General features: G+C 54.0%; 3 protein-coding genes across 3 annotated transcripts; 2 read left to right on the top strand and 1 right to left on the bottom strand.

The window, feature by feature from the left end:
- Positions 1–19930: 19930 nt before the first annotated feature.
- KRP23_1517 (Quinolinate synthase, chloroplastic) lies at positions 19931–21553 on the top strand (the record flags this gene model as incomplete). Its single annotated transcript, XM_067885981.1, has 2 exons — positions 19931–20059; positions 20123–21553. The coding sequence occupies 2 exons, from the start codon at positions 19931–19933 to the stop codon at positions 21551–21553; spliced, it is 1560 nt and encodes a 519-aa protein (XP_067752092.1).
- A 1802-nt stretch (positions 21554–23355) lies between these two features.
- On the top strand, positions 23356–24927 carry KRP23_1516 (Exoglucanase 1; the record flags this gene model as incomplete). Its single annotated transcript, XM_067885970.1, has 1 exon — positions 23356–24927. One exon carries the CDS (start codon positions 23356–23358, stop codon positions 24925–24927), a length of 1572 nt encoding a protein of 523 aa, XP_067752091.1.
- Positions 24928–25292: 365 nt separating this feature from the next.
- KRP23_1515 (putative 1,4-beta-D-glucan cellobiohydrolase B) lies at positions 25293–27134 on the bottom strand (the record flags this gene model as incomplete). Its single annotated transcript, XM_067885959.1, has 1 exon — positions 25293–27134. One exon carries the CDS (start codon positions 27132–27134, stop codon positions 25293–25295), a length of 1842 nt encoding a protein of 613 aa, XP_067752090.1.
- Positions 27135–27232: the final 98 nt, after the last annotated feature.

Genomic DNA, 27232 nt, shown 5'->3' with positions numbered 1-27232 from the left:
ATCAGCTATTCCACATAGACTCCATTCGTAGGGCTTCCGACTTTTCGTCGTGGCTCCGCTGACCTCGGATTCGAAGAAGGCTTGTATCCCGTCAACATCAGAGTCAGCAAGATAATGTTGCTGAGCACGTGCATTCTTTCGCTGCTGTTTAGAGTGCTTTTGGGCTCACCTCGACTTGGGATTCTTCTTGTTCTGTTTGTAATGTCCCGTTTTGATCGAATTGAGGACCCCCCTGCTTGATTGTAGTGAGGTGGAGGTAGAATATTTTCCTCGGGAATTAAAGCGCTTTCAATTGGAAGGGTGATGATGATGTCTTTAAATGCGTCTGCATACTTGGCTACTGTGAAAGTATGGCAACGCGCGTCCGTTTGCGACTCGTTTTTTTTTTAATTCTTGTACACAGCATTCAGTATGTGTCGACAAGGTATCAGAAAGTGTTCGCGGTCTGGACATCGGCCGCAAGTGCCAGCACGCAGATTTACGTTGAATGTTCGAGTGAATACCTTGACGACGGGCGCAATACCATCGTTGAGGTCGGTGATTTTATCTGCCAAAGAGATTTTAGTATCGTCCACATAGAATAATTGGTCTGAACCTTCGTGCGTTGTGCAAGACCGTGAGCCACGTACTTGCTTGGAAAGGATGGCTTGAGCTCGTGGTGCTACGTTGTGCCTATTGGTTGACCAAGCTGAAGCACAATGTTTTTTCTTGGCGATAGTACCTACGGCCCGACTGTAGTACTCTGCTGCAGACTGTCGCTCTTCTTTATTACCTCTTTTGATGGTCCGGGTTATTGGGAAGGCGCCACGAATCGATGCGATCGCCTCTTGATATTCAATCAGTGTAGTTGCTGCCTGAAACCGAAAGACATACGGCCGGATGCGCTCAATATTGGAGTCAATGGAGTGAAATTAATCGCACACGTTAAAAACAATGTGAAGCGTACAAAAGTTTAGGTTCACCTGTACTCCTCGCTCTGCTAACCGATTTTACGCTCCACGTTGCTTTCCACGGTCCGTGAAGATAACTTTGTCAGACAATCTCAATCCTGCAGCCACACAGTTGGCTAAAAACCACTCGAAAGTTTCGTTGGTTTCTTTGTGAACAAAAGCAACCGCAACGGGGATGTTTTTTTCAGTCACCGTCCTTTCCTATCATCATAAGACAAATCCCGTTATATGAGGGATTCTTCATATGTGTGCCATCACACGCGAGGATAGGAATCCAATTATCTTGCTTAGCAATCAGTGGCCCAACAGATAGGAAAGCACGATAGAAGCGGCCACAATCATCCAATTGACACGACACGCGGGATCCTATATTCAGGCGTGCAAACTCCCTCAAATATGGTGCGAGTAAATTGTACCCATCACAAGGCAATGCATTCGCAGACGCATCATGTTTGACACGCATTATCGCTCTGTACACCATCGCCGGACTTTGATCAACATTAACGTTATCGACAGCTTTCACAGAAGCGGGCACACGTGCTCGCGCCGAACTGTACCCCTCGCGTATCGAACTCTTGACCCCACACAGTATAGAGAGTTGACGAGCAAAGCATTTACGTACAGAGTCACAACTAGGAGAGTGTTGCAACTTGGCTCGTTTCACATACCACACGCTAACAGGAATCGATGTCCCGAGGGTCTTGGTTTTCTTTTCTTGTGGAGGCGCACACGCCAATCGCAATTATCGGAATCACATTCCCATTCCTTGACGTGACCCGATGATAATACCTGAGAAATCGACGCGTCTTCATTGGAGAAAAGATCTTTCAGGAATTGTGTGCTCGCAGGTGCTGAGGTGAAGTAGTCTCTCTTTTTTATTGTATCCCTACCGTGAACAGACATCAAGTCTATCCTGCCAAGTTCCATGATTTTGGGGAATGACTCTTCAAGAGAAACTGGTTGCAGCCAATGCTAGCAGCAAAGCGCTGCATGTATTCTTGTCTAGGCCGTCTTCAACATGGCGCGCCAATCATCTCGCTACTTACTCATAAACCGATCCCTTCTAAAAAAGATGACCCACTTGTGGTCACTTTTGATAATAATCCCGTGTAAAACTGGTAGTTTCCTGACCCCCCCCCCCCTCCACACACACACACACGAGGCTGCCTTTCGAGACCGATCGTTGAGGCTGGTATGATGAGACTCGTGTGCGCGTGCTGGACGGTGTGTGGCGTGTGGTGGTGGTAGAGAAGCGATCTTCTTAACGAATGCGGAGCCCCGAACGAAATGGGTTATAGCAGATTTCGTTTTGTGGTGGTGTCAATCTGTTTCCTTGCAGCTCTTGCATACGACTGTCTCCAGCTTTGATAGTTTGTGAGGGTCGGGGCGTCGATTAGCGAACTCCAGCAGTTATGAACGGGTTTTCCTCTTTCTTGGCTCCTTTGCACGCAGCAAGTTCTTGATTTTGTGCAGTTGCAGCGGCTTCAACGATAGGATCAGGTGATTTGTGTAGCGGGGCTACACATTCGGTTCACCTCCTACCTTAGTGCAACATGCACTAAGGCATACATTCAGGTGACCACCACAGGGTGGTCCACATTCATAGCAAAAGGCATATGACTGGTAGAAAGTAACACCTTTCTACCAATGAGAGTCATTCAATAGATAGGGGTTCTGCCATCCATCCAATGGCAGAACCTCTCATTAGAAATATCAGTTTTAGGAGGAAACCCCATTTACAATCAATACAGTTCTCATTTGGCACCAAAGCTATCGTTCGGTTCCTTTATCTAGGTTTAAGTATACTTGTGGATACAAGTATACTGAACTTGAGTAAATTACTCCTACGCTTCCTCATACACGTGCGCACACGTGTAAGCTTAAGTAGTGGGTCTAAGCAGACCCATTACAATTTGCCATGAGCACTCGAAGAGAACGCGTGACTCGCACCGCATTTCCTTTACGTGGAACCAAAACTGTGGGGCAGCACCTCAGAAGTAGGAAAATGGCACACGTTACGGTAGCAACACAAAACGAATGTCGGGTCTTTCACATCTGCTCATTCTCTGAACCAACGCACAAACGGGCCTGGCGGCTGATCCAAGCAGCCAACCAGCGCTCGTGGAGCCCAAATGTCGCAGCTGGGTGCCAGACGATCGGCAGGGGGAGCTCTCCCTTCCAGCCGAGAACGCGAGGAAACATGCCGAGGCGCATCGCATGGCGAGAGGTGGCGGTCAGCGTGGATGCGGTAGATGCAGACACTGGGCTGAGCGACATGAAGTCCTTCGATATCACGAAGAGCAACCCCATGGCCTGCACGGCCTGCTCGGATGTCGCTCCGCATCAGATGCGCTACAAATTGCTGGTATGCAATTCTGTCTAACGGCCGCCTATTCCGCTTTGATGTCGTTCCGCCAGCAACCCTCACGCGCAGAGCCTTAGAGATGGAGCGCAAGGCTACTTGGGCAAGTGGAACGACAATCAACTCGAAATTCCAGGCGCTGGAGCCTCGCGCACTTTTCAGGTTCAGTCACGCCTCGTTGATCGCGTCAGCGTTGTTCCCAACAAACGGTCGGAAGAAGCTATCGCAGTTTCGGCTCAAATGGGGTCCAACTATGCCCGCATGGAAGTGGAAGGGCAGCCTTGGAGTGGGTGGGTCGTAGACATCGACCGGAAGTGGTGCGGCTGTAGCTACTGGTTCGCGTTTGGCTCTTGCGTCCACGTGCTTTACGCGACGCGAAGCTCGAGCTACATCGACGCCACCGGTAACGAGGTGCTCGTGAGTCGCAATAAGTCTAAACGTAAGCGACAGACCGTGAACGCCCTTGAAGGAGGGAGACCCTTGTCGGTGGGTCCAGCGCTGACTTTCTAACACGTCCAGGGCACAGGTAAGCACAACTAGAGTCGACCCGAGCCCACAATGGTGTTGCCCTCCCTACTGGCCACTTACTACATGTGAGCGTTTGCTGTGAATGCCCCCAGGCGCTGAGCTTCGACGATCCCAAGCGCGAAGAGTCGGTCAGATGTTGGTTACAATCCATGTCGATCAAGCGAATCCGAGAAAAAATAATTTGGACGATTACCTCGCTTGGGAAAGACAGAGTGGACATTCACTTGAATAGTTATGCATGTTCTGCACGACTTGGGCTTATTCTCGAAGTGCTAGACTCCTCCGTGTCTCCACCTGCTCCTACTCTACTTCGTCAACGGGGTCAACCCAGCATGAGTCGCACCCGCACTTGAACCATATCTCGTCACCATAGTTGACGGTGAGCTGCGTGCCAGGCCAAACGGTCTTGATCACCCGAGCGAGCACCTTGATTTTGGATCCGTTCTGCATCTCGACGAACTCCACGTGGGGGTCGCAGGAGTGGCTCATGAATCTTGTGATTGATCCGCACTTCAACGCCTCTATGTAGACGAACATGCCCGACACCGACTGCATGTTGAGCAGCATGGTGTAGCCGCTGTTTTTCTTGATGGCCTGTGCGGGCTGGCCTTCCAGCACAGCGGGGTATTCGAACAACCGCCCCACGTACTCACCGACAACATCTCCCACCTCTATGTAGGCAGTGGTGTGCACGCCAAGCCCCACACGACAGGTGTCGTACAATTTCAGACCGGGGTGGTTGCGCGGCAAGTTGCTACAGACTCCTCCTAAGCTGCAGCACTCGGGGGTGCAGTAGATGGATAGTAGAGCGATCTTACAGGAGTCCATGAAGCAATCCCCAAAGCATTGGCAGGGATCCCCGTCACCAATGTCCGGAAACTCGAGTCCCTCGGGCACTTGTGACTCAGTAATGGGCAGCACGGAGGTTGGCCAAATCACCACCTTCATCAGGTCCAGCGTCTCGGTCCTGGTCCCCACGAACTTTGGCCGCCGGACATGAAGAGCGCGAAGTCGATCCTTGACGCCAGCGCGTTGTAGAGTTTCCTTTGTCGACCGGGCCTTCACAGTGCGCGCGTGATATATGTTCATACCGCTGCGGGTCACAGCGCACTTCTTCTGGTCGCGGCGCTTCCGCGATCGGGGGACATGCCAGCGTGCAGGTCTCATCTTGGCCTGGTGGCGAATCTTCGCTCGCTTCAGGCGGGTCGGGATCGATTGAAGGTAGTCACTCACTGCGACCAATTGCGAGTTGGCCACGATGTCACCGTCCTGGGTTTCTCGATCATCGCTTCCACGGGAAGCCTCGCTTGCATGCCCTTCCCCATCTCTTGGTGTCTTCATTTCACTATGCTGGAGCTGCATCGCACCAACTGCAGCACTGCTGACCGCTTGCACAACCCTTGGGTCTCCGATATCAGTGGATACCAGACGTCCATGCCGATGGGTGGCGAATCCTCGCGCAGCACACGACGTCCATGGCTTGTTGTGCATGGCGCACCTCTTGAAGGGGTTCTTTCACCCGTCCTCGCCGCGCTGGACCCCGACACATCACTCGCTAGTGCCGATACCGTAACGTGTAATGGGTCTGCTTAGACCCACTACTTAAGCTTACACGTGTGCGCACGTGTAGGAGGAAGCGTAGGAGTAGTTTACTTAAGTTCAGTATACTTGTATCCACAAGTATACTTAAACCTAGATAAATGAACCAAACGGAAGCTTTGGTGGTAAATGAGAACTGTATTGATTGTAAATGGGGTTTCCTCCTAAAACTGATATTTCTAATGAGAGGTTCTGCCATTGGATGGCTGGCAGAACCCCTATCTATTGAATGACTCTCATTGGTAGAAAGGTGTTACTTTCTACCAGTCATATGCCTTTTGCTATGAATGTGGACCACCCTGTGGTGGTCACCTGAATGTATGCCTTAGTGCATGTTGCACTAAGGTAGGAGGTGAACCGAATGTGTAGCCCCGCTACACCATCCCCCCGTTAGGATTTGACGTGCCGGTCTCGACACGTCAATCCGTATTTTCTTCGGGAGAACACGTGCTCATTCCCAATGAGCACGCCAACGACGTCTTCGTCCAAGACGCCGGCCGCTTCGGCAACAGCAAGTGCTGTCGTCGCCTCCAAGGCGACGACGGCCGCTGCCTCAGCCACGACCGCTACTGGCATCGCCTCGACGGCGATGCCGACAAGCGCGGCAACAGAGAGTCGCCTCTCTGTTGCTGGATACCACTCGAGATGGCATGAGAAACATGCCATCCGAAACAAGACAGGCAAGATCATTGCTGTCGAAACCGGAGTGGGCATCTACTCTCCGGGTGGAGAGGGAGTTCCCCTCGACTACGGAAGTGAAGTCGAGGAGGGGGAACTCGAAGGAGACAAGGACATCTTGTCTCCGGGCCACACTGACCCCAATGTGGGTCTGCGTCGTCCAAGCGAGGACGACCCGAACGCTTCGAGCTCGAAGCGTTCGCGCAGCGGCAGTGGAACACCGCTCGCTGCCGCTGGAGCCTTGTCGACTCCGCGGGATGGAGATGACTCCACTCCATCCGCTGCTGTTGCGGCCTCGCACACTGAACCAGTGCGCGAGCCGTGGATGCCGTCTCAGTCTGAGATCGGCAGCCGATTCGGTGCGACCGCGCCACCGAATCTGTACGCGCTGTATTCGTGCAACGCCATCGTTGACGATGACGTCGCGAAGCGAGTACACTTTGATCCGTTAACGAATCAAAGGCGCGACTACTACATCGGGCTCTTCCATGAGCTCCGATGGTTTGCGAGCAAGAAGACTTCTCGCAGAAGCAAAGTGCCCGAGTGGCAGGCACTTTGTCAAAGTTGGAGTGCCTTTGTTGAAAACTTCAACAAGAACCCCGCTGGCTATCGCGACCGGATTAGCCAGGCGCGGGAGCGCTACGAGAAGTTCTCGAAGCGTGGTAAACTTGAACGACTGCACCATGGTGCAGTCGGTATTGGACTTCCTTGCGCAGTGCCTTATGACACTGCTTGTGAGTACTGCTACCCTGGAGCAGTACGCATCACCGAGCGGGACGTCAACGGGTACACGTCCATGTGTGTACCTGACGACCTCAAGACCCTGCGCGCCAGTTTTCAGGCGCAGGCGTCTTCTAGTGCTGCGGATAATCGCAGCACTTATCCGAGTGCTGTAGGCGACTACAGCGCTCGCCCAAGTTTTACGCCCTTCGGCGGAGGTGGCGGTGGCGGCCTTCGTACGCCGTCACCATTTCCGGAATGTCCTCCATCAGGACATTCCGTGATTCCCACGTATCGTGTTGGGGAGGAAATCCTCTCCAACGAATACGAAAATGAACCGGACCTTGGGTCTGGTTCCGATGACCAACAATTCGCTGGACGATCCAGCGAGTTGCCCCGCGTGCGTCTCGCAACGGGGGTGGGGGGGGGGGCGGGAAGACGCCCCGGGTTTGGTCAACCAAACTTTGAGTCTCGCTTGGAGGCTGTTGAGCGTTTCCAAGCGTCGCAGTTCGCTGCTCTGCGTCAGGAGCTGAGCTTGTTAAAGGCTCAGCTCGCGGAGGTTGCGCAGACGACCTCGAACGTAAAGGTCGAGGTCGGGACGAGACTCTCTGGCGTCTCGAAGCGCGTCGCCGCGCTCGAGAGCGCTTTGGCGAGTCACCAGACGTAGGTGACTCGTGCTGCACGTACGGCTTCAGTCGCCCAACGTAAAACGTTGGGTGCAAGCGCATGCTGGACGGTATGTCCAGTGTGTACGCGTTGCCATGCTTCGCCAACACGGTGAATGGCCCAATGAAGCGCGGAGCAAGCTTGCTTGCTCCGAAATCGGAAACTGCATGTTTAGCTAGGTTCTGAGTAGCTAACAGAACTAATGAACCAACTTTGAATTCATTTGTGTTTCCCCTGCCGATGTTATCGGCATTCAGCTTCTGTCGATCGACAGAAGCTGCTATTGCATCTTGGACAAACCGAATTACGGCTTGTCGACGCTGGACAAAGTCCATTGCATCCGAGCTGAACCCCTGGTTCAGTTCGTGCTCCTTGTTCGCAGCAGGCCCGGCCTGCGCGTGATGTTCGTTGTCGTTTAAAGTGTCTACGCCCGTCGTAGACACTGTCTTGTCGTCGCCATGACTGCGCGCAGTACGTGCGCGAGTCGTCACAGCTGATACATTGCTTGTATCAGCGTGCTTATCCGGTTGTTTTGAATTAACCGGATATCCTCCCCCACTTAAGGAAGGAGCTACCGCACCGAGTACGCTCGGTACGCGTGGGTGCCTCATGGCATTCACGTAGAACGGTGTGTGTCCTGTCGAGACATGCACCGAGTTGTTGATGGCGAACTCCGCCATCGGCAAGCAGTCGCTCCATTGATGGAACGAGTGCGCGTAGCTCTTCATGGTGTCAACCAGCACGCGGTTGACACGCTCTGTTTGTCCGTCGGTCTGCGGGTGATCCGCAGTCGACATGGACAACTGCGTCCCAAGAAGTGTAAACACTTCTTGCCAGAATCGCGCTGTAAAGCGCGGATCCCGATCCGACACGATGTCGAGTGGCATACCATGGTGTCTAAACACCATGTCGACAAACAGACATGCCGTCTGTTTGGCTGTCACCTCGGCTGGTACTGCAGCAAGATGCACCATCTTGCTGAAGCGGTCAACAAAGACCACAATACCAGTCCTCCGCTTGTTGTCTTGCGGAAGACCAAAAACAAAGTCCATTGAAATGGACTGCCAGCACTCCGACGGGGTCGGTAGTGATTGAAGCGGAGCCTGCGAGTTGGGCGCAGGCTTCACGCGCTGGCATACCTCGCAAGCACGAACGTACTTGCGTACCCACTTGTACTGGTGACTCCAATAGAAGTCACGCGTGAGAAGCAAATATGTCTTCTCACGGCCAGGATGTCCCGATGTCGGGGCATCGTGGTACTCGTACGTGATCTTGAGCTTCAGCTCATGATCATCCGGCACGACAATGCGATCTGCGTTGTCGTCGACTGCGCTGTAAAGCAGCAGACCATTGTGTACACGATAACGGTGTACACGGGCACGAAGGTGTTTGGCCAGCTTCTGACGAGACTTGTCAGAAGGTGTGGAGAAGTACTCCAACAACTGCTTCGCATCCGCTTCATGTGCGTATGCGGCCTTCACTTCGTCCAGCAAGGACGACGAGGGTGTAGTCGTCCTGACGACGCCAACTGCGTTGGCGTCGGCCTCTTGCACCGCATAATCTGGTCGACGCGAAAGCGCGTCGGCCACGACATTCAACCTTCCAGGTTTGTACTCAACCTGGAAGTTGTATTCAGCAAAGAATGACAGCCACCGTGCCATTCTTTGTGATATGTGCGGCGACTTGATCGCCGTACGCAACGATGCGTGGTCGGTGTAGACCACGAATGGTCTACTCCCAAGTAGATACACTCGAAACTTTGCGAGTGCATACTTCATGGCAAGGAGTTCCTTGTCATGTACCGGGTAATTGCGCTCAGCTGGCTTCAGCTGACGCGATTGGTAGTAAACCACACGATCACGACCTTCGTGATCGAGTTGCATCAGTGCGCATCCGATCGCGAAATCGGATGCATCGCACACAACGTGGAATGGGCGATCTTGGTCGGCCACCGCCAAGATCGGCGCCTCAGTCAAGCCCTGCTTGACTGCTTCGAAGGCCTGCTGACAATCAGCAGTCCATTCCCATGCAGCCTCTTTCTTTAAGAGCTGCGACAGCGGGCGAATCTTGCCCGCGTAGTTGCTCACGTACTTGCACAAGTACGTGGCGAGTCCAAGGAACTGCCGCAGTTCCTTTACATTTGAAGGCGTAGGCCATTCATTGATCACTCTGACCTTTCCTGGGTCAGGGCGTACGCCGTTCTTCCCCACGAGACACCCAAGTACGGGTATCTCGGTCGCCCCGAAGATACACTTCTTCAGGTTCGCGTAGAGCTTGTGCTTTCGCATGAGCTCAAGCAACTTGCGGAGATGCTCTGTATGCATCTCCACGTCCGATTTCCCATTCACAGCCCGGCTGTGAATGAACACGTCGTCAAAATAGCTCGGTGCGAAGTCGCGCACCGAGCGCAACAAGTGCGTGACGCACCTGTTGAACGTCGCTGGGGCGTTCTTCAGCCCCTGCGGCATCACGAGCCACTCCCAGAGCATGCCGCTCGGAGTGCTTACCGCCGTGAGAGGAATATCACTCTCACGCATGAGGATCTGATAGAACCCGTCTCTCAGATCCAGAGTACTGAAGATAGTACTCGAGGTCATCGAATCGATGATCACATCTTTTCGAGGTATCGGCGTCTGCGCCGGTACCGTCGCATCGTTCAGCTTGTTGTACGCATGAACGATGCGCCACCCGCCCTGTGGTTTCTTCACACAGAACGTAGGTGCGCTGTGCGGGGACTTCGATTCCCGCACTTGTCCTGCATTGCGACGACTTTCAAAGAAGTCGTCGATTGCCTTGACTTGCTCACGCGGCAGTGGCCACTGTCGCGTGACGCAGTACTTCGTTCCCGGCACGAGATCAATCTCGTGCTGAACACCCTTATCCTGCGGTAGCTCCGCAGGAATGTCGTCCGGGAGTACATCCTTGTACTCACGCAAGACCTTGTAAAAGGGGCTCGCCTTGAGCGAGTCCCAGCCTTGCTCGTCGAAGCGTTCCTTCTTCGACTTCGCGCTGAGGGCGTCCGCGCCCTCAGAGATGAGCTGATTCAGCTCTTCTGCTTCACACGTCATCCTCTCGACGTCCGAGAGGATGCAGATCTGCTCGATGCGTCCATCGTGCAGTTCGCGAGCGAAACGCTTCCAGCTTGTGACTGGGAGCGACATCAACTCCGACGCTAACGTCGGAGGATTATTCAGCCTCATCTTCTTGTATTGGAGACCAATACTCGTACGCGTCAAGACATTCAATGTCTCGACGGTCGTCTCCAACTCCTGTGTCTGCCCGGCAGACACTGCTTGTAGCGTCTCGGTCCCTGACCGAGACTTGCGCAGCTTTTCTTGCTTGCGCCGTTCACTTCTCGTGCGGAGCCCGGCTCCGCAAGTTTCTTCTTGTCCAGGCCCGGCCGTGGACAGTTGTTCCTTGTATTCGCCGGCGGGTTTTACCCGCGGGCGCACGCGTTCAAGCCCGGCTTGATCGCGCACCGCTTCGTCGTGCAGCCCGGCTGCACGCGAGCTCGCAAGCATTTCCGGTGCGGGACGTTTGCAACCGTCCGCACTGCTTGCAGCGTCGGCTCCCAGAGCCGACGCGTCTTCTTTACCTCTACGCCTAACGGCGGAGTGTCTTTCGACCAATTGTGTGTCGACATTAGCTGTCGACACTACCGCGTCGCCCCGGACGCTTCGAGACCCTCTCGAATCGGATTGAACCAGGCCCTGCTGATTCGTTTCACATCTTCTTCCAACGACTCTCGCAGTCGTTGGCGTTCGCTTTGGGTGACCGGAGACAGCCGCATTCCGCGCTGTCTCTGATGGAGGGCCGCATGCACCACGTGGTGCATGTGCTGCGCCGACAGGGCCATCGCTCTCTGTCGCGCTGCTGCTGCTCCCGAAGCGCACGATCGTGCGCTTCATCCAGTCGATCACCGGATCATGCCGTGCAAGCCACGGCATGCCCAACACCATATCGAACTTATCGTCCAGTTCGAGGACGATAAGCTCGTCGACGAACTCCTTCTCTTGGTAAGAGAAGCGTACGCGTACGATACGCTTCTCGGTTCTAACAACGACACCCGTTGCTAGCCTCACTTCCAATAGACTTCGAGGTGTTTCTACCTCCTCGAAGTCAAGCCTTGGAAGGCTCTGCAGTCGAACAAAGTTGTTCGACGCTCCACAGTCCACTAGAGCACGAAGAGACTTCTCTCTCTTCGAGCTTACCTTCAGGATGACAAGGTTCGGCTTGTCATCTTGCTTCTTGCAGTGAGATTGACTCTCACTGGGGGCAGCGATCTTCATTGCAGCGTGTCCGATGTCGACACGCTCGATCGCATCACCAGCAGGGCGCCCCGCGCCTGCTGGTCCCTTTAGTTTTTTGATTGCCCGTGACGATACCCAGTATCGCCACGACGGCTTCTCGCCGCGTGCACAGGTGCTGTGCACTCGCGGGCGTAGTGACCGATGTTTCCGCAGCGGAAACAACGCACATTCGTTGATCCACGACGCTGCTGGGAACCAGCAGCTGTCGCACTCGAGAGGTCCATTGGTTCGGGACCTCCCGACGGCCTTGCCACCGGTCGTGGCATCAGCCGTGGGGCGTTCACATGTAGTTTAGCCTGCCGCAGGCTAAACTCTTCTTGCATTGCAAGCGCAATTGCAGCCTCGATAGTATTTGGATACTCTCGGAAGAGATAGGTCTTCACAGGCCCATCTCTAAGGCCCTTCATGAACGTGACGACCTTTGTCGCCTCGTCAATCGGGTTGGTCACGATGTTCGAGACCAAGTACCGTGCTCTTTGGGCGTAAGCATGCACGTCATGCTTGCCCTGTTGCAGATCGAGGAACTCCGCCCTCGATCGGAACTCGTTCTGCGGGGGCTCAAACGCTAGTTTGAGCTCCTCCTTGAACTCTTCGTACGTGCTAAAGCACGTAGGATCTGTGAGTCGGCGTCCGTACGCCCAACTCCTCGCTCGTCCGCCAAGACATGACATGGCGAACGCAACCTTCGACAACGGGTCGACGATACGTCGAGCCGCAATGGCAGTGTCGACCTCGACAAGCCAACGGAGGAGAGGTTCGCCCTCTCTTCCAACGTAGCTGCTTACGTGGAGTTTTAATGACTCCACGCGCGGTGTGGCCGATGGCGACACCGAAGTTCGAGCAGCGGTTTCACGCTGTTCCTTCACGATGAAACCCAGAGCAACACCGTGTTGCTCCGTCGGTGATAGCGTTCGCAACATCGTTGCTACCGCCGCTTCCCCAATGACTGTTGACAGTCGTTGGAGGGCCTCCCACTCTGGTTCCGACAGGTGGGGGCAGTCTGCACGCGCAACATGCGTTGCAGACGTGTTTGGGCTACCCACGGACATGTTACTGTCCGAGGGCAGGTTCTCAGCCCCGCGTTCGTATTCCATACGAACGTGTTAGTCGGTCGTTGGACGGACTACAAAGTGCTACCAGGTGTAATGGGTCTGCTTAGACCCACTACTTAAGCTTACACGTGTGCGCACGTGTAGGAGGAAGCGTAGGAGTAGTTTACTTAAGTTCAGTATACTTGTATCCACAAGTATACTTAAACCTAGATAAATGAACCAAACGGAAGCTTTGGTGGTAAATGAGAACTGTATTGATTGTAAATGGGGTTTCCTCCTAAAACTGATATTTCTAATGAGAGGTTCTGTCATTGGATGGCTGGCAGAACCCCTATCTATTGAATGACTCTCATTGGTAGAAAGGTGTTACTTTCTACCAGTCATATGCCTTTTGCTATGAATGTGGACCACCCTGTGGTGGTCACCTGAATGTATGCCTTAGTGCATGTTGCACTAAGGTAGGAGGTGAACCGAATGTGTAGCCCCGCTACATAACGGATCTACTCGTAACCGTCCTTTCCGAGACCGCGCAGGCAAGCTCCTCACGTGGAGCATGTTCAGTGCTGTGGGCAGCAGCAAATGTCTGCCGAACTGCCTCCTGCATGGCGCGATTAAACGTGCTGGCTCGCGTCGGAGCTTCGTGCTCCCCACGAACCAAGGTGAAAGTCCGCCACTTACGCCACAGCGCCCCTCCTTCAACAATTGCATTCCCCCAGCGGCCCACTAGGCGTTTCAGCATCTGCGTCGACGAGATGATGACGCTGCTGTCCAGATCGAGCGGCTTGGTCGTGCCTGGGTCAGCATCAACCTTCAGCACGATGGCCTCCCGGTGCCCTTGGGGGTTACCGCACACGAAGGCCATCGAGTAATACGCGATCTTGTCGCCGGCGTGCAGCTCCTCCGGAGGCAGCTGCGATGCGGCCAGTCCTGCCATGACGTGACTGCAGGTGCTGGGCGCAAACACAGCGGTAGCTTGGCTTGGGGGGCGGATTTGAGTGCCGAATGGCCTTCCTCGGGTGTCTCACTCGCACCACCTTCGGAAGACCTCATCTTCGGAAAACCTCGCCATCGCGGCCGGCGACGCGATGCCTGCGACAACTGCAACCAGAATCGGGCGCCTCGCATGCACCGGCGCTGCGGCCGAGACGCACTGGCGATGTCTTATTGTGCGATGTACATGGTGTGTTTTCAGATTCCAACGTCTGATATTAACGTTTCCTCCACTCGAAGTGGCCTTCTTAGCAGACTTGTACGAGCGGGTTATTGACTGCTCAACTGGATGGTAATTCGAAAGTGGTAAGGACCGAGATAGCGGCGCGGCGCAGCAATCAAATGATAACATCGAGCTGCGGTCCCATTCACTTGAACACCATCCTGTGCATCTTACCAGTAGATAATATTGGGTCATTTGAAGATAAGAAGAATTGTGGCATCTTCTTATATTATAAGAAGATAAAAGAAGTATGATTATAAGAAACGTTGCCGTCCCTGACTGAAAGTTGTGAATTTTCTCTCGAGAGTTGATTTTGTTCTGCTCCGGCAGAAGCGGAAGACAGGCGAATGCATTGACGAAAGTACTCTAGTAGATATTTGCTGAGTTACGATGGAATGCTTGCTGATGAGGAAGCAAGTGCTGGTGCGCAAGAACATAAATTGACAAACAAGAAATCTGCTCCATTTGGAAAGCCCGCGTGAGAAACCATGACTCTGTTCGACAAAGCTGAACACCAGACAGAGAAGTCGAAACGCACGAGCGAGCTGCCCTGGGATCGGAGAAGAAACAGGAGCGAGCTATTACGAGGATAAATGAACGTGAGCTATACAAGCAAGCCAAACGTGCGAAGATATCGTCGGAGACTGTGCCGGAGACGGAGACGACCACGGACGTGACACGGCCTGCTCAGCCAAGGCCAAATACGGAAAGGAACCCAATGCTGAGAGATGGATATGGAAAGGAACCCAGCGCAAGGCCGGCCAATGGATACGAGTTAGTATGAAGCTGTTCTAGAAGCACGGCTGCAGGATAGGCCCTAACACTCTCAATGCATTCTCACACTTGCTTCAAGCTCCAGAAGTCCCTCTCAAGCACGGCATCCTGGACCTGATCGCCCCTCTGCCAGCCAAGGGCGTGTCAGACGTAGTCGGTATTATCCCGGCCAAAAAGGCTTGGACGGATAATCGTAATTTAAAATGCTAAATTTAAATCAATCATTTCTCGGCAACCAGTGGCCAGATTTATCTGCAACTGCACCGTTGGGGAGAACAACGTCTAAATATACTTAATGCACCACCACCTCGGCATCACAAGAGTTCCATTTCACAAATGCCGCCCGGTAAGAAATTAACGGCTGGTGAAAAATACCTGGTGGTGAAGACCTACGAGTACATCCAAGCCAAGAAAGCCGCGACGCCATCCCTTTGGAAGGGAGAAGTACGCAACCATGTACACGAGTGCTTAGGCTTCGCAACGGGCACCATCTCGGCAGTTTGGGGCCACTGGGTGAAGTACCATGACCCAGAGTTTGCCTCGGTGCGTCCTGTGTGCTATTGTTATCGTTAAATATCAAACTTAACATTTCATTGGTCGTATTATGATTTATGCTAGATGACAGGAAACAAACCATCTGGTAGATCACCAAAACATGGTGAGTCTTTACACCCCCTCGTGCGTGGGCTGGTATCCGAGATGAACAAGAGTGGAAAGCCTGTTGCCGCACCAAAGTTAGCCAAACAGTTAAAGAAAGAGCACGACATCTCGATTTCGGTGCGATCGCTACGCCGCGTACTTCGACGTATGGGCATGCGCGTTATAAAAGGAAAATCGCGAAATATTTTGGCAGAATCTACGGCAAATGTTGCATTTCGGTCGCAATATTTGAAGAAAAAACTGGCCAACCTCAACAGAAGAAAATTTCCGGTGCGGCCTGAAGTGTTTCTTGACGAAACATTTTGCAACTTACACCACGTTGCTAATCTGTCTTGGGTGGACCTGGACAAAATACGTTTCACCAAGAGTGGGCGAGGCCCAAGGTATTGTTTTTCTTCTGCTTATGTATTTTATTTTGCTTTTATTAAATCTTAACGTTACTGCAAAAGATTTTGTATTATAGCCGCTGGTGTAATTCGCAGAGAAAAAAATGGAATTGTTGGGGAGCTGATCAATGAATCACTCGAAGTTTGGCAATCCAACTTAAAACGAAAGCACGATGATGATTACCACGGAAACTTCAACACTGAACAATTTGAAAAGTGGTTCAAAAATCTGAGTGCTGTATTGGAGTCAAAGTATGGTCCTTGCAATATTCACATGGACGGCGCCAGTTATCACAAGCACCAGACAAATGCCGCCCCAAATTCCAAGACCCTGAAAACAGACATTCAGACTTGGCTCGAAGAAAAAGGTATTTACAGTTTTATTATTTTGATATTATTGATTTGTTGATACTAATAACGGTAAATGTTAGAAATCTGGTACGACACAAACTACACAAAAGCGGAGTTGTTAATGCTGGTGCGTGCTAACAAGCCCACAGCGATCTATAGGGCAACAGAAATTGCTACATCCTATGGGCATTTGGTGTACTCCACTCCACCATACCACCCAGAGCTCCAACCCATCGAGCTTATTTGGGCCCACATCAAGGGCCAGATTGCCGACAATCCGGCGTCTGACATACCCGAGTTGCGACGAAAAATCGACGCTGGCTTCGCTTCATTAATCTCAGAAACCTGGACTAACGCTTATAAACATGCACAAAAGTATGAAGCAGATTATATGGAGGCGGCGGAGCTGTGCGAGCTCATGTCGGACGGAGATGAGAGCGAAAACGACTCTGGAGATGATAGTGACTGAGAGTGAGCAAGTGACCCTAAGACTTTTCTTTACTCATAATATATTCTCTTTGAAGATTTATTTTAACAGGCACCCCATCTTTTTAACGATCTCAATCTGCGGTAATATACTGCGTATTTTCTGGTCTGATTGTACATCTTCAGCTGTTTTCTCGTTCTAGCCAATCTCAATAATGAATAACGCCTACGTGGCAGGCTGCAATTGCAAACAATATTAGGTCTTTTAACTACATAACTTGCATCACGGCAAATATCCCATCTTTAGAGATAAACCGATGGTAAAGGCGTTCCGATCGATGGCGCATGAGAGATCAAGTTTTCCGGGAATGATCAACCGGTTCGCGAAAAAGTAGGTTTACACACGTGTGAACAGAGCTTACACGCAACAATCGCTAACTCATCACAAATCGATGTATTGCCTATAAAACCACACAATAAATGCCTCTGAAAGATACCATACGTGCTCCCTCAGAATTCCTGGCTAAGCTGCGTCAATGCATCCTCGCTAGCGTCGTTTTCTCCCCCCAGATCCCCCACTTCAGTCGAGCGACGTCTGCCGCTTTTTCGCACGATACTTCTCCTGAGCAAGCCGGCGTTTTCCCTTGATCTTCAAGCCTAGTTGAATCAGTTTGTGCTGCGACTGGCGGTACCACTCACCGTTCTGCTCGCGCAGTGGGCTTATCGACACGTGGAAGTTGGTCAGTACAACAGACAGCCGAAAGACGTCATCGTACAGACTTTCATTCCACCGATACTTGTCGGTCGTGATGCGCCACAGCACGTTCAGGCGTCCTAAGTAATTCTCCACAATGACGCGATCACTGGAAATCTGGTCATTGCTGGTCTCTTCTGCGCGGCTCAGCGACCTCCCTTTCTTGGGGTGGATGCACCGTAGGTAGTTGGCTAACCCCTGATATTCCTTATCTGCCAATATTGCCCACTCGTTCGGAAACTTTTCCTTGAGCGGGCCGTCGTCGTGCAGCACCTCCTCGCCTGGCAGTTTAGCCATCTTGGCCTGGTGGAACGACTTGTTGTCCTTGAACATGGTGATGTCATGTGTCGCACCCTTCGCGTGCTCCGAGCAGTTTATTGCAAAGCCCCTCGTGTCCACAGAGACCTCTACCTTCAAACCGTATAAGTGGTGTTTGCCACTGTAGTACTTGTCATTCTCTTGAATGAATCCACCGGGTCGCCAACTCTGTTGGAAAGTCACGTCGACGGCGTACAGCGCGCAAGGGAAGTAGCTGAAAGCGTTGCCGGACGTGGCGACGGCTCGTCATCACAACGGCTCTCAACTTGATCTACGTACAGCTTAGGGGCAATGAGCTGTATGAGCTTGGTCACTGTCTCCATGAAAGACGTCGACGGGAGCCTAAAAATCTCAGAGAGGTGGTGTCAAGTCCCTCCCTGCTTCAGCGTAACCAGCGTCATGAAAAACGCATCATTCCCGCTAATTGGCGAACGGCGTCCTCTGCCAACGTTGTAGTTCACAACTATAAAGTCGCGAATGGAGAGCCATAACTCGTTGAACTCGCGCGTGGTGAAGTTGGTCATGTCTTCCACCTCAGACGAACCACCGATGTCACGATACCGATCGAAATGGGGCGTGTCTGTCTCTTCGTCATCGATGTCATGAAGTCGGGTGGCTGGATACTGCCCCATGTCTTGCTCTCTGGCGATATGACGCTCCTCTATTGCGTTTAGGACAGCCTGAACATGATCGCGTTCGGCCTGCGCGGTACGAACGGCGGGGGGTGCTGTGTGAGACCTGCCGGGCAAGCGCTCCGCGAGAACTGTGGCTGGCACGACCAACGGGAGCACTCTGAGAATTGCGGTACTGCTGAGCTTCGATAGTTGGTTGGCGAGGCATAAGTCACTTGGTCTTGTATGTGCGGACGCAAAAGACGAGGATAATCGGCAAATGAGCATTGGTTTTCCCGAGAATTCAAAGCGTTCGGGATAGATTTGAGCGTTCGCGTGGCGAGAGCTCTCCCGTGAAGAAGCAAATGTTTTTCGGTCCAGCAGGTTCTTCCCACTGTTTTGGATATGTGGCTATTAACAGCGTTTCTCGGCGAGTTACATATACGCTTTGGGCTAACCATCTGATCTTTATGCCAGAACAAACCAACTCGAGAAACGACCTATTGTAAGATAAAATAGCTCCCGTCAGTAGCCTAAATGAAGGGGAAGGACTCAAAACCCGTAAAAATAGATGTCAAATTCGGAATCTGCGCCCGGTTTTACCCCTTATATCTAACTATCGCTATAGGTTTTATCACAAAAAGAGACTGTTAAGGTGGCTCAAAGTCCGTCCAAGGTTCGCTGGCCGGGACGATAGTGTGCTATCGTTCTTTTAAATACGGTACAGTTTTGTTGGGTTACGGTACTCCATAGTTAAGAAAGTGATTCGTGTCCGGTGTGTCATACACAACTTAGCATGTTCAACTTGAGTCCGGCACGGTACAATCAGGCGAACCGCTTCGTCAGAGTAGACGGCATCGACATCACTCGCCGCTACGTGGAGAACGATGCGAGCTACGATATCTTGACCTGGTCTGGTATCACCGAGATGAAATGGCTGATGGACGACCAGTGCTTTACTGTGAAGATGCAGTTGGGCGATGAGAATGGCGACAAGTGGCTTGGGCAGATTGGCCTCGCGATGAAGCGCGGAATGGTGCTGATTGAAGTTTGTGGACAACGCTGTGATTCGGGCTACCCTGTGATTGCCGATGCCTCGGAGTCTGGTGTTGATCGTGGTACTTGCGCTACTACAGCTTGGGGCAGACGATTGTCAACAACGTATCGCTCGGGAAATTCTGGTGCCTCCTTGGGTAGTGCATGCACTTGAATTGAATCATGCGTCAAAAGCACTGCAACGCACCTACCGAAGCCCACATCTACGCAGAGGAGCAGACGCACCATTCGTCTTTGCGGAAGACTGGTATTGCACTCGGAAGCGGTCGAACAGTGCAGCATTGAGCTTGCCGTCTGACGTGGCAAAGCACGTTGAGCAACAGCTGTCTTTTTACAATTCGTCGGGTAACGCGATCAGAGTTTTACATTTCGTGTTTGTATTGGAGACCCCTACCCCGTTCTGGTGGTTGGGAGCACTCGACTCGATTCAACGTCAGCTCTCCCTCGTCACTTCCGCATTTCCCCCGCGCACGCAGACCACCACTCCTCCCCCGCTCGCGTCCTAGCCGTCCGAACATGCGCGCCGCCCTGCAACTCTCCCGACGCCTGCGCTCGCCTGCCGTGCGGCTTCTGCGTCCTCAGTCCACGGCCGCAGCGCCCGCGTCGCTCTCCGCTTCATGGGACCGCCCGTTCCCCTCCATTCTGGTGCGTTCGCCGCTCTCTGTCTCGTTTTAACAGAACGAATCTAACCAGAGTGATGATCACTAGGTTTCCGCCGACGGAGTCTCCGCGCAGGGATCTTTCGCCGAGGCACAGGCCAACTACCTCCAGCCAGACATGCAGGTCGTCCAGGAGCTCGACGCGCTGCTCCACGACAAGAAGATGGGCATCGTCGCGCATTTCTACATGGACCCGGAGCTCCAGGGCATCCTCTCGGCGCTCTCGTGGCCGCACACGTTTATCGCCGACTCGCTCGCCATGGGCGAGGCCGCCGCCAAGATGGCCGACAAGGGCATCCAGTCCGTCGCCGTTCTGGGCGTCGACTTCATGTCCGAGAGCGTGCGCGCCAACCTCGACTCGAACGGCTTCGAGCACATCCCCGTCTACCGCCTCGCCGAGCAAAAGATCGGCTGCAGCCTCGCCGAGTCCGCCGAGAAGCAGGCGTACCTTGCCTACCTGCAGAAGGCGGCCAAGACGCCCAAGAGCCTCCACATCGTCTACATTAACACGTCATTGCGCAGTAAGGCCTTCGCGCACGACCTCGTGCCCACCATCACGTGCACGTCCTCGAACGTCGTGCAGACGGTCTTGCAGGCCTTCGCCCAGGTGCCAGACATCAACGTCTGGTACGGTCCCGACACGTACATGGGGGAGAACTTAGAGCAGATGTTCGAGCACATTGCGCTGCTGCCGGACGACAAGATCCGCCAAATCCACCCTGCGCACAACCAGAAGACCATCGCCGAGCTGCTCACGCGCTTCGACTACTTCAAAGAGGGCAACTGCGTCGTGCACCACATGTTCGGAGACAGGGTAACCCAGCGCGTGCGCGACGAGTACAGCCACGCCTACCACACGGCGCACTTTGAAGTGCCCGGCGAGATGTTCACGCTGGCAATGGAGGCGCAGAACGAAGGCCGCGGCGTTGTGGGCTCCACTTCCAACATCCTCAACTTCATTAAGGCGAAGACCGCAGAGGCCGTCAAGAACCAGACTGGAGAAAGGCTGAGCTTTGTGCTGGGCACTGAAGCCGGCATGATCACGGCCATTGTGCGTGGCGTGCAGGAGACGCTGAACTCGCAGTCTGGTGGTGTTAAGCCGGAGGTGGAGATCATTTTCCCAGTGTCTGCTGACGCTGTTGCTACTGAAGGCGAAGAGCTCGTGCCTGGTGTTGCCGGCGGCGAAGGGTGCTCGACTGCTGGCGGCTGCGCCACGTGCCCGTTCATGAAAATGAACGATATCGACGCTCTGTTCCGTGTGGTGGAAGGCGTTTCTGCGACTGCGACGGAATCGGACCCGCTTGCGAACTTCTACCCTCAGAAATACAGCGAGCTTATCCACGGCAAGACCGTCACGCACGTCGGCGTACAACCTATCCTGCACATGAAGTCTTTCATGGATGGCCAGAAGCTCTCAGATGCGCTGGTGAAGGATATTCAGACACGGACACCGGGCGCGGGCAGCCCCGACACCAAGTAGGCGTACCTTAGTGCATGTAGCTGGGCATTCTCTCAATTCACTCGATGGAATACCATGAGCTTTCTTTCTGTTCTTGGGTGGCAAAGCAATGAATGAGGAGGCGGAAGGCCCCAGCACCAATGTCCGTGCACGCCAGTTGAAGTCGATGACGCACGTTCGGGGGCCAGTCGGAGAATGCCATTCTCTCGATGCTGCACTCGCGCTCCTTCCTGAGTGTGGCGGATCCGAAGCTGGTTGTGCCTTTTCAGAACTGGCAGTACCTTGTAGAAAATCGGGGTAGAGTGCATGAACACTTTTGTGCCGCATAACCAACTGCTTGTTCCGGTGGATCAGTAAGGTCGTGTCCAGTTTGGATAGTGCACTCTCTCCAGTAATACTTCGAAGTATTATAATACTATAATACTACAACTATGAGCACCTAGAGAAGCTCTAGGTGAGCCCACAACTTGTGACTCACAACTTGTGATCCACCAAAGTATTAAAATATGATACGCACCGATGGTGGCTCGTTTCCTTGTACCTATACAGCTCAATCATGGCCGCAGTGTGGTGATGCGGAGCCTCGACACGACGCAGCCGCCGTGAACTCCACCGCAGCCCAACTAAATGCTTACATGTATTATGTTGTACATGTAAGCGCTGGTGATCACGATCTCGACTGGGATCCGGAGGCTTCAGCTCCCCATTAACAGGAGGGAGATTTGCAGAAGCTCCCTAGCGGGTGTACACACACATTTTGAAGAGCTGGCAAGTTTTAAGTCGCTGGCCTTATGAGACGGACAAGGGTCTGAGGTTGCTTTCGGCTGGAGTTGTATGGGCCGAATGAGTCAGCGACTCGCTTTCGAACTTATCTCATCGGAGACTTAGCAGCCTGCACAGATGGACGAGATTGAGGCGGGCACTTTGTCACATGAAGGCAAGTAAGGATTTATGTGTTCGCGTAGCGCACTAGGTATAACTCTTTTGCTACCATTAAAGCACTGCCCTTCTGGTAAAGGAATCAATTGAGATGCTGCAGAACCACCGACTTGGCGACCAAGTTGTGGTCGTTGGGAGTTGAGATGTGCTTTTACTCGGTCACATCGCAAGATAAATTGTATCCTGCAGAGTCTGCAGCAGACCGGGCGTCGTTCCCGCTCGTCCTCCGACTTGGCCAGGTGCGAGTCAAAGGCTTGCAAGACGACCGACCTTGTGAACACTACACGCGAGGCAGCATTCTCTCTCTCTGCAAGACGAGTTACATTGGAGAATACCGCTGCGCTTTCGCTAATGTTTCTTAGTCTTGAACTGCAGGTTCCAGCTGAGACTGTGCTCTTCCAGCAGGATGAGCAGCTCCAGCACCTGTCCGCTTCCAGGACATACCTTCTCCAACACGACAACGCCTCAAGCTACAGGGAGTAGCGGCAAAAGCCAGGGTCATCATTGAAGCAAGATTGCGGACAAGTCTCAACAATAGCAATTTCGCTGCATTTGCTGGTTGTGCAGGTAGAGGAGGTGTTTTGCTGTTAGCACATCGTGGTCGCACCAATTGCCACAGCTGGAAGCGTGGCACAACTTGGTCTGGTCTCAAACCAGCTGGAAGCGTGCTACACTAACAGCAAAAGGTCATTAAACCCGGCAGCTTGTCCTCTACGCCGCTGGTCCGTACAGTCTGTGCCACCAGCGCGGCGTCGGGCGCTCTCTGATCCTTTTGTTTGTCCCAATTCCGGAGCCACACGCCCGGGGCGATCGCTCACAATTCAATTTGCCTTCCCCGAAGCACACCGACCACGACCCGCGTCTCCAGCTCCAAGACTTGAAGAATGCAGACTCCGAGTGCTCTCCGCCTTGTGGCCCTCGCCGCGACGGCTTCGCTGGCTGCCATGGCCACCTACGCGCAGCAGGTTGGCGACAACACGGCCGAGACGCACCCTCCCCTCACGACCCAGACCTGCACCAAGGCTGGATGCACTGACGAGGATACGTCCGTTGTGCTCGACTCCAACTGGCGCTGGCTGTACAAGACGGGCACGTCCACGAACTGCTACACCGGAAACACGTGGGACGAGACCATTTGCTCGGACCCCAAGACGTGTGCGTCCAGCTGCGCGCTCGACGGTGCCGACTACACGGGAACGTACGGCATCACGGCTGAAACCAACAGCCTGAGCTTGAAGCTTGTTACCAAGGGCCCGTACAGCACCAACATCGGTTCGCGTGTGTACGTCATGGAGTCCGACGACACGTACAAGGCCTACAAGCTGCTGAACCAGGAATTCACGTTCGACGTGGACGTGTCGGGCCTCGACTGCGGTCTCAACGGCGCCATGTACTTCGTGGACATGGAGCCTGACGGTGGCCTGAAGCGCTTCTCGGGCAACAAGGCCGGTGCCAAGTACGGCACGGGTTACTGTGACGCCCAGTGCCCGCAGGACCTAAAGTTCATCAGCGGTGAGGCCAACATCCTCAACTGGACGCCCAGCAAGACCGACGCTAACGCCGGTACGGGCAAGTACGGCGCATGCTGTGCCGAGATGGACATCTGGGAGTCCAACAGTATCAGTAACGCGTACACGACGCACCCGTGCACGTCCTCGACGAAGGCTGGCGGCTCGTACCGCTGCCAGAGCGCCAAGGAGTGCGGCGTTGGCGACAACCGCTACGACGGTGTGTGTGACAAGGACGGCTGCGACTTCAACCCGTACCGAATGGGCAACAAGACGTTCTTCGGCCCTGGCCCGAAGTTCACGATCGACACGACCAAGAAGATCACGGTGGTGACTCGCTTCATCACGGACGATAACACGGCGACGGGCAACCTCGTCGACGTCACTCGCTTCTACGTGCAGGACGGCGTGACCCACGAGATGCCCAACTCCAAGTTCTCGGCCGTCAAGGACATGAAGTCCCTGACCGACGACCAGTGCTCGGCTGCCAAGACGCTCTTCGGCGACAAGGACGACCACAAGAAGAAGGGTGGACTCACTCAGATGGGCCTCGCCATGAAGCGCGGTATGGTGCTCACCATGAGTCTGTGGACGGACAACGTCGCTCAGTGCCTGTGGCTGGACTCGGACTACCCGATCACTGCTGACGCCTCGAAGCCCGGTGTGTCGCGCGGAACGTGCGCCAAGACGTCCGGTGTCCCCAAGGAGGTTATCGCCGAGCAGGCGGAAGCTACGGTTGTCTTCAGCAACATCCGCTTCGGTGACATTGGCACGACGGTGAAGGGCGTCAAGACCACGACCAAGAAGACGACGACGGCTGCCAGCACGACCACCGCCAACGAGGCCGACCCTGAAGTTGCGTCTGACGCGGACACGGAGGTTGCGTCTGACGCGGACACTGGAATGACGCCTAGCACGGCTTCGTGCAAGCGCTCCCGCCGGAACTAGATGTCTGTAGCAGGCGTTTGACTCGAGTGAGTGGAGGGAATATGTGTCGTGTCGATCTGAGAGCTTAAGCAACCAGCCCCTCGTAAGCTACACAAGGTTGTGCTAGACCCCTTAATGGAAAATGTCGTTTAATTGCATCCGTCTGTCTTGCAAGTCGTACAAAATGCTTTTGACAAAAAGAAGTTGTGGTAAACTGCGTAAGTATTGATGATAATCGAGAACACAAAGCTGAGTACGAAACTTACGAACACCATTTTTCCATTGAGGAGTCTAACTCAACCTTGCTACGAGGCTGACTGCTTCAGAACTTACATTGACACGGCACGACGCACAGTCATTTTCACGTACCTGGGTCGGACGCACATTTAGGTTCGGCGGGCGCGAGTGCGGGTCTTGCACGAGCTAGTGGACGTGCTGGGAGCAGACGTCGTCGTGGCCGGAGCGGACGTGGTGGTGTCGGCACCAGCGTTGGAAGCCTCGTCGGTAGCCGAGTCGGCCTCAGCATCGACCTCAGAAGCAGAGGCGTCAGCCTCGTTGGCTTCGGAGGAAGTGCTAGTGGACGGCGCGGTGGTGGTAGTCGTCGTCGAAGTGCTGGCAGACGTCGAGGCATCCGAAGAGGTGGTGGACGTTGAAGGAGAACTTGTCGTGGTTGTCGAAGTACTAGTAGACGTTGAAGCGTCCGAGGATGCGGTGGACGTCGAAGGGGACGAAGTCGTCGTCGTGGACGTGCTGGTGGACGTCGAAGTGTCCGAGGAGCTGGCTGTCGTGGAAGTGGCGCTGCTCGAGTCCGCGCTGATACCGTCCACCGTCGTGCCAATGTCACCGAAGCGGATGTTGCTGAAGACAACCGTAGCGTCCGCCTGCTCCGAGATAACGTCGTCAGGGATACCCGTCGTCGTGGCGCACGTACCACGAGCAACACCAGGCTCCGAGGCGTCGGCAGTCACGGGGTAGTCCGAGTCCAGCCACAAGCAGTACGCAGCGTTGTCCGTCCACAGACTCATGGTGAGCACCATCCCACGCTTCATGGCAAGGCCAATCTGCTCAAGTCCGCCCTTAGCCTTGTGGTCGTCCTCATCGCCGAACTCCGTCTTGGCAGCAGAGCACTGGTCGTCCGTCAGCGAGTTCATGTCGGTGATCCCGGACCAGGTCGCGTACGGCATCTCGTAGCTCACCTCGTTCTGCACGTAGAAGCGGGTGATCTCACTCAGAGATCCGGTAGCGGTGCCGTCGTCCGTGATGAAGCGAGTCACCACCGTGAACGACTTGGTCGTATCGATCGTGAATTCCGAACCGGGGCCGAAGAAGGTCTTGTTGCCCATTCGGTACGGGTTGAAGTCACAGCCGTCCTTGTCACACACACCGTCGTAGCGGGAGTCGCCCGAGCCACACTCGGTCTCACTCTCGCAACGGTACGAGCCACCAGCGCTCGAAGTCACCGAACACGGGTGCGTCGTGTACGCGTTACTGACGCTGTTGGACTCCCAAATGTCCATCTCGGCACAGCACGAACCATAGTTTCCGGTGCCGGAGTTGATGTCTGTGGCACTAGCCGTCCAGTTGACGACGTTGGCCTCGCCGTTGATGAACTTCAGGTCTTGCGCGCACTGGGCGTCACAGTATCCCGTGCCGTACTTGGCACCAGCCTTGTTGCCCGAGAATCGGCTCATGCCGCCGTCGGTGTCCATATCCACGAAGTAGAGGGCACTATTCAAGCCGCAGTCGAGACCCGAGACGTCCACGTCGAACGTGAACTCCTGGTTCAGCAGCTTGTAAGCCTTGTACGTGTCGTCGGACTCCATCATATACACACGCGAGCCGACGTTGGTGCTGTACGGCCCCTTGGTGACCAGCTTCATACTCAAACTGTCGCTCTCGGACGTGATGCCGTACGTTCCCGTGTAGTCGGCACCGTCAAGCGCACAGGTCGACGCACACGTCTTGGGATCAGGGCAGATGGTCTCGTCCCACTCGTTGCCAGTGTAGCAGTTCGTGGACGTGCCCGTCTTGTACAGCCAGCGCCAGTTGGCGTCGAGCACGATGGACGTGTCTTCGTCCGTGCATCCAGCCTTGGTGCAGGTCTGGGTCGTGAGGGGAGGGTGCGTCTCGGCCCGGTTGGAGCCGGCCTGCTGCGCGTAGGTGGCCATGGCAGCCAGCGAAGCCGTCGCGGCGAGGGCCACCAGACGAAGCGCACTCGGAGTCTGCATTCTTGAAGGTTTGGAAGTTGTTGTGCTTCGACGAAGGCAAATTGAATTGTGAGCGATTGGTATCCGTGGATTGAGCTCGTGCAGGGTCAACCAGAGCG

The sequence above is a fragment of the Phytophthora ramorum genome (genome assembly GCF_020800215.1).
Source record: "Phytophthora ramorum isolate Pr-102 chromosome Unknown Phyram_PR-102_s0001, whole genome shotgun sequence".
NCBI classification, from domain to species: Eukaryota; Oomycota; class Peronosporomycetes; order Peronosporales; family Peronosporaceae; genus Phytophthora; species Phytophthora ramorum.
The sequence above is the reverse complement of the archived record's forward strand: the minus strand, read 5'-3'. Positions and strand labels throughout refer to the sequence as shown.